Source organism: Oreochromis aureus, linkage group 7 (genome assembly GCF_013358895.1).
Source record: "Oreochromis aureus strain Israel breed Guangdong linkage group 7, ZZ_aureus, whole genome shotgun sequence".
Taxonomy (NCBI): Eukaryota; Metazoa; Chordata; class Actinopteri; order Cichliformes; family Cichlidae; genus Oreochromis; species Oreochromis aureus.
This window is the reverse complement of record NC_052948.1, coordinates 18,306,675-18,320,337: the sequence shown is the minus strand read 5'-3', so window position 1 is coordinate 18,320,337 and position 13,663 is coordinate 18,306,675. Positions and strand designations below refer to the sequence as shown.

At 40.7% G+C, this 13,663-nt stretch overlaps 2 protein-coding genes across 6 annotated transcripts in view; one reads left to right on the top strand and one right to left on the bottom strand.

Moving 5' to 3' along the window:
* nell2a (neural EGFL like 2a) overlaps positions 1 to 284 on the top strand; it is an 81,269-nt gene extending 80,985 nt beyond the window's left edge. For all 3 annotated transcript variants that reach the window (XM_039614477.1, XM_031726289.2, XM_039614478.1), the window contains one exon: positions 191 to 284. In XM_039614477.1, coding sequence (XP_039470411.1) covers positions 191 to 232 — 42 coding nt within the window. In that variant the 3' untranslated portion in view covers positions 233 to 284. The remainder of the gene's footprint in view (positions 1 to 190) is intronic.
* An 8,249-nt stretch (positions 285 to 8,533) lies between these two features.
* Positions 8,534 to 13,663, bottom strand: part of tmem117 (transmembrane protein 117) — a 56,701-nt gene continuing 51,571 nt past the window's right edge. For all 3 annotated transcript variants that reach the window (XM_039614484.1, XM_039614485.1, XM_039614483.1), the window contains 2 exons: positions 12,307 to 12,436; positions 8,534 to 11,289 (listed from right to left, as the gene is read on the bottom strand). In XM_039614484.1, the coding sequence (XP_039470418.1) occupies positions 10,628 to 11,289; positions 12,307 to 12,436 (792 nt within the window). In that variant the 3' untranslated portion in view covers positions 8,534 to 10,627. The remainder of the gene's footprint in view (positions 11,290 to 12,306; positions 12,437 to 13,663) is intronic.

Sequence of the window (13,663 nt, the reverse complement as noted above, 5' to 3'; positions counted from 1 at the left end):
TGTGACCATTCACATTTCTCAGTGAGAAATCGCCACCTTGTATCAGTTAGCGCCCAGACGAACTCTAAATGCCAAACCGAGTCTGTGTGCCGCAGCACTGCTGTTACCCAAAAATATTATCTGGTTGAAAAAAAGAGCTGCCCTGAGGTTAAACTGTAACAAACTTTTCTTTCTCTTTCTGTGTTTCCAGAATGGACACATCTGTTGCTCAGTGGATCCCATGTGCCTTTAGTCCTGGCAGATCTGAAGGCACCTGTACAGTGTTCTCCATGTAAAAAAAAAAATACAAAAAAATACATAAAAAAATAACACCATCCCCGTGTCTCTTCACTGTCCTCCTCACAGACGTGGGTCACATAGTGTTTGCGTTGTAAGGATTTGTTTTGGCCTGCTGAATCAGATGGGTGGAAGTTCAGAATAACACACCCAGTGTCACATTGTCAAATACAGACAATTGTAAAAAATGTAACCTTTCAGGTATTTTTCTTTCCCTTCTGATTAGCCACAGTTGATTGTATGTTCTGTACAGTAAACTCCACCCATCTGGTGCTAAGCTTTAACTCGTAGAGCAAATACTCTATGACCGGCGCCTGCTTCCTCAACTCCTTTATACCAAATGCAAATGTATATCATACCAAACAGATGATGGACTACGGTTTGCTGAAACCCACCACTTTGTTATGTCTCACCACTTAGAGTGAACCTTTAAGGATCACCATTCCCCACTCCGAATCATTGCTACATGAAACTGTAAGATATTACTATTACTGGCATGACTCTGCTTGATGTCCAAATATTTTTGCTGATTTCTAAATTCTCGATGATGATGATGATACATTAACTAGAGCAAAGGCAGTTAGCATAAGGTTCCGTTGCCACATTTGAGTCGTCTAAATTATGTGGTGCTTTGCAGCATTTTGTTCCATTTCTCTTTTTTGTAATTTTTTTTCCAGCTTGTTATTGTGTAATAGTGAAATAAAGTATTTCCATTTACATTAATTGCTTGTCTTTTTCTTATGTAAACAATTTGGATTTATCACGATTTAACAGATATGAGATTTCATTGGCCATACAGTGGCTTTAATTAGATTTTTAGGCTTCTGGGTTCACTGTTAGTTTGTAAAACACAAACATGCGTTACAAAATGTTTGCGATCATTCTAACAAAGAAGAAAATCTGATTAAGTTTAGGTAGCAGACGCGTTTGTCTGTACTTATCCTCCAGCATGACTGCACCGATGAATGTATAGCGCGGAAACAAATGGAGAAGGGATTGTAACCATGTGTTGTAGCGCCTGAGCAGATTAGACTATATCATCGTACAGTCTGCATACATAAAACTGGATTTATTAGATCCATGTGGCACAGCATGACATGCAGTAAACTTTGCTGAAGTCTCAGAGTGTAAGACACTGTGACTGCTCAGAGGAGAAGACCCCTAAAAAGGAAATCAGGCAGATTAAAGCCTTAAATCCATTTTCTAATCATTTCTAGGAGATTGAAAATATGCAAACAAAGGTGTGGACAAAAAGTTAAAAACCTCACCCCTTTCTCATTGCACATCCTTGATTCCCCTCCTTTCCTCTCCTTCGATTCTAGTCACTCCAATCAGAGATGTGAGCTGAGCCACTGAGTATTTAACACGATGTAGTATTGCTCCAGAGTCTTATTTTAAAGCAATCTCAATTGAAAGCCCAACTACACCTGTGTTTTATGAAGTCAGAGGTAACACTGTTTGCATTTTTTTTTTAAATATTCATGGCTGTTTTCATTAAAGTTACAACATGCAATGTGGCAAGATTTCACACCCTCTGTCTCACACACTAGAAAAAAAACAAACCCTGAATCACACGCCTCACAATCATCTTAAAAACCGAAACAATACAAATCACTGCTTGTTTGAAGAATCACCCACCATGGTTTGTGTATTCTGGCTGTGTGCCACGCCTCTTTTATATGCTGATGCACAGGATACACCTGCGCATCCTCGATCATAGCTCCTCTGCAAGCCCGCCTTCTCCTCTCTGATCCATTTTAGCAATTCAGAAATCCTTCAACATGGGATACTGAGATTGATTTCCGGGTCCCAGGCAGGAGGACGTGGAAAAGAGATGATGAGGAACCCTACACATAAGAAAAACAGAGGAAACAAAGGAACAAAACCTACAAGCAGAGCGAAAACAAAAAAATTGTCCGGACAGCTTGAGATTATGAAGTCGATCGGACAAAGAGCAAAAGGGAAGTGGAGGACTATATAGACTATGTTGACTGGCTGATTGGCTACAGGTGAGGCAAGAAATGGCTGTGGAAGCTACACAGACGGGAAGTGACTTAAACATGAAACAAACACACTACTTATGTAGTTACATTTTACAGACAGATTACCCAGTTTATAAAATATGACGCGTCATTAGTCGATTCAGCTAGCCATGTGTACATAAAACACTTCAAACAAATTTCCCTTCCACGGGTTGCAGCAGTAAAACATTTTAATGTGAACGCATCGGTCATATTATTGCAGTCACACATTAAAAATGAAATAAACACTGATAGATTGACTGATTATGAATGCTGGTGTATATTTGATGCCTTGCGTATAAAAGATGGTTTGTAAACGTGCCCTTTTAGAACTGCCGCCAGGCTTGTTTTAAGATTATATATAAAAATGATCTGCTTTGAATAATATCTTTTTCCACTAAAAAAAATCCAGTGCCTTTTTATAAATTATTAATGTAACATCTACTCCTAGTTCTGTGAAAAATTAACAACTGGACATAAAATGCGTCTTACCACATTCAAAGGCCTTGTTCTCAGTGTTTGTGTCACTCAAGCTTGGCTTTAAGTTTAAGCTGCTCGTGATTCACTTCCAAACTAGCTGTGATGGTACACACCTTACACTCAGGTTGGGGGAACTTTATGCTTTTGGCTGATGAATTGGAATTAGTGTCACGCTGTGAATGTACATTATTCTGCACAGTGAAGCTCAAACAATTAAGAGAACAAACACTGATCAAAACTAATTTGTTCTGAGGAAAGTCAGAGATTTTGTCCCCCGCAGATATTGTACACTGGATAAGTAAATTTGTGTGATTTAGAGATCTAACAGCGTTCTATCAGTGATTGGATTTTATGCAAAGCCCCATGTGGTGGATACACTTTCACGTCTACGTATTTGGATGCAGAGCGACGACTGCCGCAATTGTAGCACACGGATTCCTCTCTCCTCCCGACTTTGTCCTGTGCCTTTGGAGATGGTAGTAATACTTGTATCGCAGAAGAGCACTTAAAGCTCCTAATATAATTATCTATCCCTTCACAGCCGCAGACAAATGAGTTCAGCCCGGAGATGGCTTTATTTCCCTGTGGAACAGTCTCTCTCCACGAACTGATTCTACCTCGCAGCTGCTTACATTAACAAACACGCAACGTAATGGGGGCCCATTTATATTCCAACACACACTCTGCTCACTTGAGCCTTTTTTTTGTTTCTGCATCGCTCTCGCTCCAAAAACTTTTTTACCTCAGGTTATCATGACTCCAAACTCGTCCCTGAGTTGAATGATAGGGCAGTGGACAGTGTGCAGTGGACAGTTCACAGCGGCTGCTCGTTGGTTGGCAAGGGCACCATCTGGCCTGCTTTGGTCCAGTGGCTTCTAGCTGGTGGTGGCATGAAGCCAGTGGGCACCTGAGTAGTGGTGGCACAGCAGGGCAGACTGGTCCTCCAGCTGGCTCCTAAATGTCCAATTTTCCATGGCAGCGCTGAACCCTCTGCAACAGATGCCTGTACCCACAGGGAGTCCACTTCACTGCCTGTCCTATATTCACTGTTAATGACCACACATATCATTGTGATTGTAGCTGGTGAAGCAAGGCAAGAGTGAAAAGTCAGTTTTACTTTAAGTGTGGAGTTTAAATCGAGAGAAAAAACCCCGCATTAGTAATACATTTGGGCTGACAGGTCGTTTTCAGTGATCTTCTAGCCTTCAAATTGCTCTAATTGGTCTGCAAAATCCACTGTGCTCTGAAGAATGAGAAGGGTCTTTATCTGACAAAAAGATACCAGGAGCATGCAATAATACAATCACCTGAAAATCATCTTTTTTGGACTTGGCAATCTCATCCATGTAGTATGTGTAGGGAATTACATGGACATGTGCAGTTTAAAGCATTTGCGTGTATTCTTACCTCTTATCGCCGCAGGGTAAACTCTGTTCATTCTGCTTATTTGTCACAGCTTGTGCGGGATTGACTTAATGCATAAGCATGTAGAGCATGAGCCAAAGCAAGAATGGAAGCCACTTTGAATTGTCTGTGTTAAAGCAAACATCCACACAAGTGCACACTGTGCCCACAGCGCCTATAGCTTTTGGTTCCTGATACAACTGTGGCTACAGCCAGAGGTGCTATTTAGTACTTATTATTTAATATGAACTTGTTTTTATGGACGAAGAACCTCCTCAGGAGGAAAACAAAACTGTAATATACAGTTTAGTATACAGACCCCCATTTTGGTTTCAGAACTGCCTTAATTCTTTGTGGCATTGACTCAACAAGTTGCTGGGAATCAGGAGGTGTGCTATATCCTGCTGGAAGCAGCAGTCGGAAAGAAAGGAACGCTGTGGTCACAAAGGGATGGACATGGTCGGCAACAATACTCAGGTAAGCTGTGGTGTTTACACACTTCTGAATTGGGACTAAGGGGCACAAAGTGAGCCAAGAAAATATCCCACACACCACCGATAGCAAATATGGTGGATACACGTGTTCATGATGGTTACACCAAGTTCTGACCCTGCCATCTTAATGTCACAGCAGAAGTCAAGTCTCAACATATCAGCCAACATTTCTCCAGGCTTTTATTGTCCAATTTTAGTGAGCCCGTGGAAACTGAAGCCTCAGTACCAGTAGCGGTACCCAGTGTGGTCCTCTGCTACTGCAGGCCACCTGCTTCGACTTTTTGATGCTTTTTCCTCAGTTGCAAAGAGTGTTTTTGTTCATTACTGTTGCCTTCCTATCAGTTCCATGCATTCCGGCCACTCCTCTCTGACCTCTGTTGGCATCGGCGTGATTTTGTGCTGAACATTGGGGGGATCAAGATCTCTTTCTAAATAAATAAATAAATCTGGGTAAATTCCCAGATGATTAAACATGCAACTATTTTGCTGGTAATACCTGAAATGAGTAAAGAAAATCAACAGCCTATTTATGCAAGATAATTCATAATTTTATTGGGGGGTTATATTGGTTGGGTCTGATTATTGGGGGGGGGTCATAACCCCCCTAACCCCCCTGAAAATTACACCCCTGTCTGTTGGTCAGTTGCTATGACTTACTAGCATTTTCTGGCATTTCAGTCACCTTAAAATCTCAGCTGATTTAAATCTCAGTGTGCTTAGGTCGGGACATGGAGCTCAACGATCCACGTCAACTTTAACATTTAAACTATTTAAAACAGTGCAGTGTTCTGAGTTTTGCAGCAAGGCTTACAATGTGAAGATCAACTTTTTCACTGTTCACAAAGAAATATGCTGCACAGTGACAGATATCTTTCTATTATATATTTTTCTGTTTGATATTTTCAGTTTTGTGGGTCCAATGTTTATAAAAAGGAGATTTTTTTTTACCCCAACACTGGATTTTATCGTCATTTAAATGCTGCACCACTGAAGGACATTGCAACTGAATTTTTTTTCTTAATATTCACCAAGCAGCTCTTCATTTTATATAACTTACGAACAATTTGAATAAAATTTGATCCTCTTCCTCGACACAGGAAGAGTAAGGCAGACATCATTATCACAAACCCACCCCTGGGGTTTCAGTCCTCTGAGTGATTTGTTGGAGGTTCTGAGAGATTTATCCGAGCCACATGTTCCTCTGTTAGGTATCAGAAACCCGCAGAAGGAATTGCTGATGAATTCTCTTTCCCTTGTGGCCACTGGGGACAGAAACCATCTCAGACTTGGTGAAAAGACTGAAGGGAAACCTAGTAGCTGGCTGGGACTGACAGTGCTGATAAATTTCACAAGGTCTCTAAGAGTCACGGAGCTGCCAGCACTGAGTGATGGGCCATGCCAGGACATGATACACTGATCTAATTGGAGGATAGCTCAAAGACAGTAGAGAAGATTCCAGTTGATCTGTAGCTATGGCTCATTCCCTCTAGAGAATTTTTCTGGCTTATATTTAGCTCTAGGTCCAACAATAGTGCTTCATTTCCTCCCTCAAAAAGCAGTTCTTATGTCTTTTTGGATTTGTAGACATGCTATTGGAACAAATAGTAAATAATGGGGAACATTTCAAAGGTGCCTGAAGTCAGTTTGAAAGAAAGCTTCTCTGGCATGAAAAAAAGAAGCAAGCTAAAAATTTGATTACCAGACAGAAAGCAATTGATCATGAACGTTTCCAACACGAATGCATCCACGGCACTGAGGGAGAAGTCGATACACTTTTAAGACAACGTGGGTATCAGGCTCCAACACCCCATAAACATTTTTTTGAAATGCCCGTTTTGATGTGCTCTCTCACTTTCTGCATGGTCCTCAAAAAAAAAAAATCAATATCTAATTTCTCAGCCCAATGGCAGACTTGGAAGAGGCCTCAGTAAAAACAGCTAATACACTCTGGCAATGAGATTTATTTCACAGACAAACAACGAGCATCAGTGAGACCTCAGGTATTCACAAATCTGCTTGGTTTTCACACCACAGGTGTTTTAATGTTTACTACTGAAGCAATCTAGCTGAGCTCTTATTAAAGCTAATTTACAGTGAATGGCACAGCAGGATTCAAGTGTTGTGGGTGCAATTACACATCCCGGGATACATGGTTACTGACAATGGAGTGCTGGATTGGATGACACCTGTGATATCATGGTCTCACATCAGTTTGTTTAACTGCTTCTGTCACATTACAGATCTTTCATAACTCCCTCCTCTGTTGTGTTCAACCGGTGGTTGGATTCCAGGCCCGTGAAGCAGCTTTCTACAACTGATGGATAAAACAGTCACTGTTTAACGATCAACCACTTTTTATCACCAACAGCCCCTGCAGTGTCTTTTATCTATTAACAACCACATGCTTACGAATGGGTACGATTTAGGCTTACATGCAACCTTTTTTAATAGGATGTTCGCATATATGTCAAAACAGAAGAGCTTACAAGGAAAAAAAATAAAACACTGCAAGGCCAAGATGCGTGTGTGGAACTTGATCTGAAAGGTAACATCTGGTAGTCCCTAAAACAGAGTGAAATCCCATATTATAAGCAAGAATATGTACATATAATACATGGATGTCGACACAGAATAGCTCCCAGTTCATTTGAGTCGCCAAACCGGACCACGTGACTGTGTTTGTCGTGTTGGTGCTTTTGGAGCATTTTTAATAGAACAAACAATATAAATTAGATTGTTTTGTAGTTAATTTTGCAATCAGCACATCCAAGAGTCTTAGAAGAATGGCTGAATATTTCCTAGTGAATAACTGTTACATCACAGATCTTTCATAACGCACTCTTCTGTGTGGTATTTTCTCTTTAACCACTGGTTGGATTTCAGCCCTTTCTCATAATCTCCATCTCTTATTTAGACACAGCTGCAGTTTGAGATAAAGGGTAAAAGTTAAAGAGCTCACAATAAAAATATCCTGGTGTTTATGTCTACCATGCATGTCATATAAATTTAGCAAATTAGCACAGTAACATTTGCCGATTAACACTAAACGCACAGTGGGCGACTGGCTCTCATTCACTCTATAAATGTGATCCCTAACATTTGTAGGATTCTTTCAGTGTCTTTAGAAAATTTCTCAACATTCCTTTCAAAATTTCCACTTGAATCCAGTGTGGCTCTGATCATCCGGCGCTGCCATCCAGAGCCAAGCGGCGTGCATGGCAAAACAGCAAAGATGAAAAGCCGTACTGTGCCATAATTCTCTGTAACAAAGCGTGTTTTTTTCTTCTTTAATATATTATCAATCATCTCAAGGCCCTTCAGATTTTTCTCTCAACCTCATTGGAGGAGTCCCAACACCACACTGGGAACCAATTCTGTCTGCAGTGAGTTCAGTTTTCATCCCTCAGACATTTTCGATCCAATCTATAACTCATTTACACGTAGACATGTTCTATAAACAAATCCCGCCGGGGAACAAAACAAGTAACAAATTCAAATTGTTTCCCACTGGCATAAATCAAACAACAGACAGGCTCAGAGGAGAACTCATGCTAATCTGAGCTGGGTGCTATGTGTATGCAGGCTACGTATTCGAGTGTCCTTGTGAAGAGATAGTATCATTATTTCTCCTGTTGCCCACATTAATTGGGTCAGCAGATGCAAGAAGCTTGACCTGCGCTGTTGCTTGGCAACTATACTTCCCAAGCATATAGAAAAACCGAAAAGCAGAACTTATTTTCCCCCCTTGCGAGTTACTTATCGAGATCAGCAACCTTGTTCAAAGAGAATTAAGGAGTTGGAAAGTGGTCAAGCGATACAGAATGTAAAAAATTTATTAATTTATTGGTAGCACAAGGTTCAACAGTAGTACAGTACACTGCGCAAACACTGAACAATCTCCTCTGCTTCAAAAAACAGAGAGGAACTTGTAGGAATTGTCAGTTATGCGGCACGACACAATGAAAACAGTCCGAACAAGACAAAGGCCTCACTTTTAACCCAAACAATTACAGCTGCATTCCAAACATATTAGAGCCCCTTCATGTCCAAAGAGGTTCTGCCCTTTGGTAAAACACTAATATCTAATGTCTTCACAGAGCTTTAATGTATAAAAGGATAATTACTAAACCAAGAGCTGCAAACCAATTATGCTGAATAAATTGACCTCTTCACAGAATGGCCTTTGTTGAAAAGAAGTGTAGCAGCAAACACCTACACACTTCACAAGCGTCTGCACACACACACACACACACACACACAAATCACCCACATGGACTGTTAAGTATAAAACATCATGTACAGACACAAGTGGACATCTCTCTCTCGCTCTGCTTCCAGTTCACACACACAAAAACACAAACGCAGGAAACTCCACTGTATAATGTTCTACCAGAATAGGACCTCAACCTTAAATAAAAGACATTTTAATTATTTTGGTGATTTCAAAAATTAAAGATAAAAAAATTAAACGATAATCCATTAATGTGAATGTAATTATATTAATTTGTACTGTAGATAATAGTTTACAAACCGTAAGAAATCTGGTCATATTCTGTTACATGATGACTGCTGTAGCTTTCATTGCCAAACAAAGCAGACTATTTGAGAAATATCATATAGATATATGTCATAGTTTCTTATTTCTGCAGCCACAGTGTAATATTGTGCATTATACATCAATGCAGAGTACAACAAGAACACATGCTATCTTGCGTTGTCTCAGTGTGTACTGTAATGTCTTTGTCCCAAATCATCACATTTTCTTGCAAATATGTTCAAAATACTGCATGATTGAGCATCTTTGGTCAAAAGCATGAGCAAGTTCATTATATAATTAACAACAAACTTAATTTAGATGGTTATTTTATTGTATAAAAAAACAAAAAACAACAAGTTTTTGGACCAAACAACCCCCAAATTTAGAGGTACAAACACTTTTACACATTAAAGCCAGTTTAAGCTTAAATGCTGCAGCTTTTAGTTATGTTTGAAATGAGGGTTTCTTTTACAGTAGGATAATGCACCTTTTCTTTCATGCAATAAAACAGAAAACAAAATCTGCTTTTACAACTTTTAGCTTTACATAAAGAAGCCCTGAGCTTTGGAGAAGTCACCGCTGCACTTCAATGGTTTACATTTATGTTTATGCCAAGGGCAAAAACCACCTTTTCTCCCTCTGTTGGTATTCAGTAAAGGTGCAGCAGCCGCATAAGCAATCATGAGGTGGCTTGCTGCTTAGCTATTTGATCTCTGCTGATTGCATTTATTATCTTTGCAACTAAAATCAAGTGAGGGTAAATGAGGAGGTCGTCACCGTGCACCAATGGTCATAAACACAATTAAAACGTAGTAAGAGTGACATCACATGAGAATAAATTAAAATGATAAAGTTTTAGGATCAAATGAGGTAACATGATGTCGATATGATAAGAGCATACAGTATGTCAGACATTAGTAAAGCAGATCCTTATAGTCACACAGGCTGTTTAGAATATGCTTTGCGTATCTGAATATATGAAATATCAAGGCACTGCTGTAGTTATAACACTGTTTTGAAACAATAAAACTCCACTAACCGAAGGTCACATCTGTAGAAATAGTTCTCTGTTACAGGCACCCGTTAGTGTACCTTGACAAAATCGAATTAGGAAAATGTAAAATCCAAGGTAGCACCTGGTCAGTTGAGGTTTTGCAATGGATCTGCTATGTATCAGAATTGGTGCCATTTAAAGACTTTTAAAATGCTTTTGGTACAAAAATATATTAATATGACTGGAACAGCCATCAAGGTTAGGCTTGGTAAATAACACTCTGTCCTTCACTTGAAGAATTGTGTTAAAGATCCTCCTCTGACACCTCGCGCTGTCCTGAATAAACATGCTCGAGTTGTTTACCATTGATCATGTTGGTTCCAACTTGTCTGCAGGTACAAAGTTTCAGAGGTTCATCAAGTCACGGGGAGAATTTGTGAACATCGAAAGAGACTGCCGGTTCATCCTGCTCCATGCTGTCGATCACAATGCTCGGATGTGTCTCTTGGGTTTCCATGGAAATCGTAGAGTTCGTAGAGGGTGTCGCTCCAAAGTGCGGCCCATCCACCGACAGAAGCATCGGCGTTCCTGATCGTTTGAGGCTATCGCTCACAGTGACATGTGTCTCCTCTGGCGTCGCGCCCATCTCCTTGCTGTACTCGGATGGCGACTTCCTCTTTATCCTCTCGTAAGTCTTGTCTGGATTTTCTGTGAAGGTCTCACTGTCCTGAAATCGACCAAATAGCCAGATGAAAAACCCAAAGAGTACGAACGCCACTAGGCTCGGAATAAAGGCCAGGCATTTCACATCCAAGCTGGCTCCAATGTAGCGGCTGTGGAGGAACATGTCCCGCTCCACGTAGGTTAAGTTGGTCCTAGGGTCAACGTTGGTGGAGCGCCACTCGTAGGTGAGTGTGCTGTGATTGAAGTCCTTGAGGGTTTCTGGCTCCTCCACTGTGAAGATCTTCTCACCAGGCCCAACATACTGCCCATATTCATAGGGCTTATAGAAGATCTGGTTCTTCCACATATTTAGGTCCAAAATCAGCACGAGGAAGATGATACCATAGTTGAACCACTTACCTGCAATGAGAATTGCAACTTGGATTAGACCAGGCTTATCTTTGAAAGCTAAGTAGCATGCACACACTGTAAAGATGATTTAAAGCATATCCTCAACGATGTACCACACAAGCCTCCTTCAAACATGGTTAAGAGGGCAGAGTCCCATAGATGGATATGCTGTCGCATTCATTTATCAGAAATTCCTCTCATTTTGCATGCAGATAGAGGTGGTAGCTCCTCCACGGTATCTCCTAACAGGATCACTATATTACCATGAGACAGCCCACACCACCATTGCCCAGGTTGTCTGATAGCAGGCAGATGTCGCCCCTGGTATATGTGACACTACTCCCTACCTTTCCCCGAGATATGATGCTAATAAGCTTTCAGTTAAACCAATCACGTCGCACCGGAGCCATTTCCATAATGCTTAATGGATATGCAATGCATTAAGGTTAACAACCTTCTGCGAACCACTGAGCCTTTGAACAGTTTAACATTTAGCTCAGGAACACTGGTTCGCCTCCCCTTGATAGTCATGACAGGCTGTGTTCATGTGGCAGAACCAAATGGAGAAACCAGTAGGATGGTTTTAAATGGGAAATACACTCATTTGCAGAGAACATTAAAGAGGCCGAGATGCGAGAGATGATGAGGGAAGCATCTCGCACATCAGGGAGGAACGCGAGGAACAGGAAACACAATCGAAGCGGCGCTGCACCTGCTTTCCACAGAAACTACACATGTATTATAAATGGTTGCTTGTGGTTTAACCAACAAACACTTCCCCAAAGAAAGAAAGGAGAGGAAAAGTAGAGCAGCCACAGCACTTTTTTTTCCCAAGTATTCGCAATTCAAAAATAGGGCAAAGTTATGTCTCCCTCATGGACATTTTCATTTCTTTCTGCTGCCTATCCATTTCCAACAGCTGTAAAGAAAAAAAAATAGAAAAAAGGAAAAAAAGACAGAGGTTCTCATAAAAAAAACAATGAAATAACCCCGTTCTTTGTCCGGAGGACCTGTGTCTGAGTATACCTGTGATATGAATGTGGTACTCCTCTTTAAAGATGCGCTTGCAGACAGGAAGCTTAACCTTCACATGCGTTGTAGACATTCCTGGTAGATTCATATCCAGGTCACCCATGAAGTGAGGGAACTCCCAGTCCTAAAACACGCACAAATACAACGGGTTTTAAAAATTTAGCTCGCAATTGTGCTGCTGCCACCCATCTGAACACACTGACGTGACAAATGTCAACTCTGCATCCTAGTTTATTGGATGCTGAACACTTCACCGAAGGCTTCAATATTAGCTAATATTAAGACTCAGTGGAGTCTCTTCATAAACTGACTGGAGGTTAAACGTGGCGCCAGCCTTTGGAGACGGCAGACGAGTCTGTGTGTTTACACGCATGTGGTGTGTACTCATGTGCCTGTGCATGTGGGATTTCAACACATTAAAAAAAAAAAAAAAATATCAGCAGGCAGCTCAGCATCAGCATCCTCCTCTGCCCCCCTGGTGTCACTTTTCTTTTTTGCAAATATGTAGTTTTATCGGGTGGCTAGTAGGTTTTTAGTGAAACTATTCACTATTCATACACAAAATATGATTCATTTATTAGGTGAAAAAAAAATATTTATTTTTTTTGAAAATGCAACATTGTCAGTTCTACAGATTCCAACATCTTTGCATTTTTAAACCAGTGAACACTGAAGAATTTTTTTAGATTAGATTTTTTTTTTTTATTATTCAAAATTTAACTGAATTCTAATTAATAAACAATATACACTCATCAGCCACTTTATTAAGTACACACTGCTAGAGCTGGGTTAGACCTCTTTGCCTTTAGAACTTCATTAGTTCTTCATGGCATAGATTTAACAAGGTGCTGGAAAGACTCCTCAGAGATTTTGGTCCCTATTGACATGACAACAGGAGCAGCTGTCAGATCTGTACCACCTGCGGATTTGACAACCGCAAATCCGTGATGCAAATCTCCCATTCCAATCCCAAAGGTGTTCAGTTGGATTGAGATCTGGCGATTGTGGAGGCCATTTAAGTGCGCTGAACTCACCATCATGTTTAAGAAACCAGTTTGAAATTATTCATGACATGGTGTGTTGACCTGGTGGAAGCAGCCATCAGATGGGTACATTGTGATCATGAAGGGGTGGACATGGTCAGCAATAACACAGCTAGGCTTTGGCATGTAAATGATGCTCAACTGGAACTAAGGGGCTCAGTCCATCCATCCATCCATCCATCACCTCTGCCTTACCACCACATACTTCAAATACAACGAAGGCTTCTACAGACAAAACCATGGCTGTGCCATGGGCTCCCCTGTGTCACCTATTGTAGCCAACCTTTACATGGAGGAAGTGGAAAGAA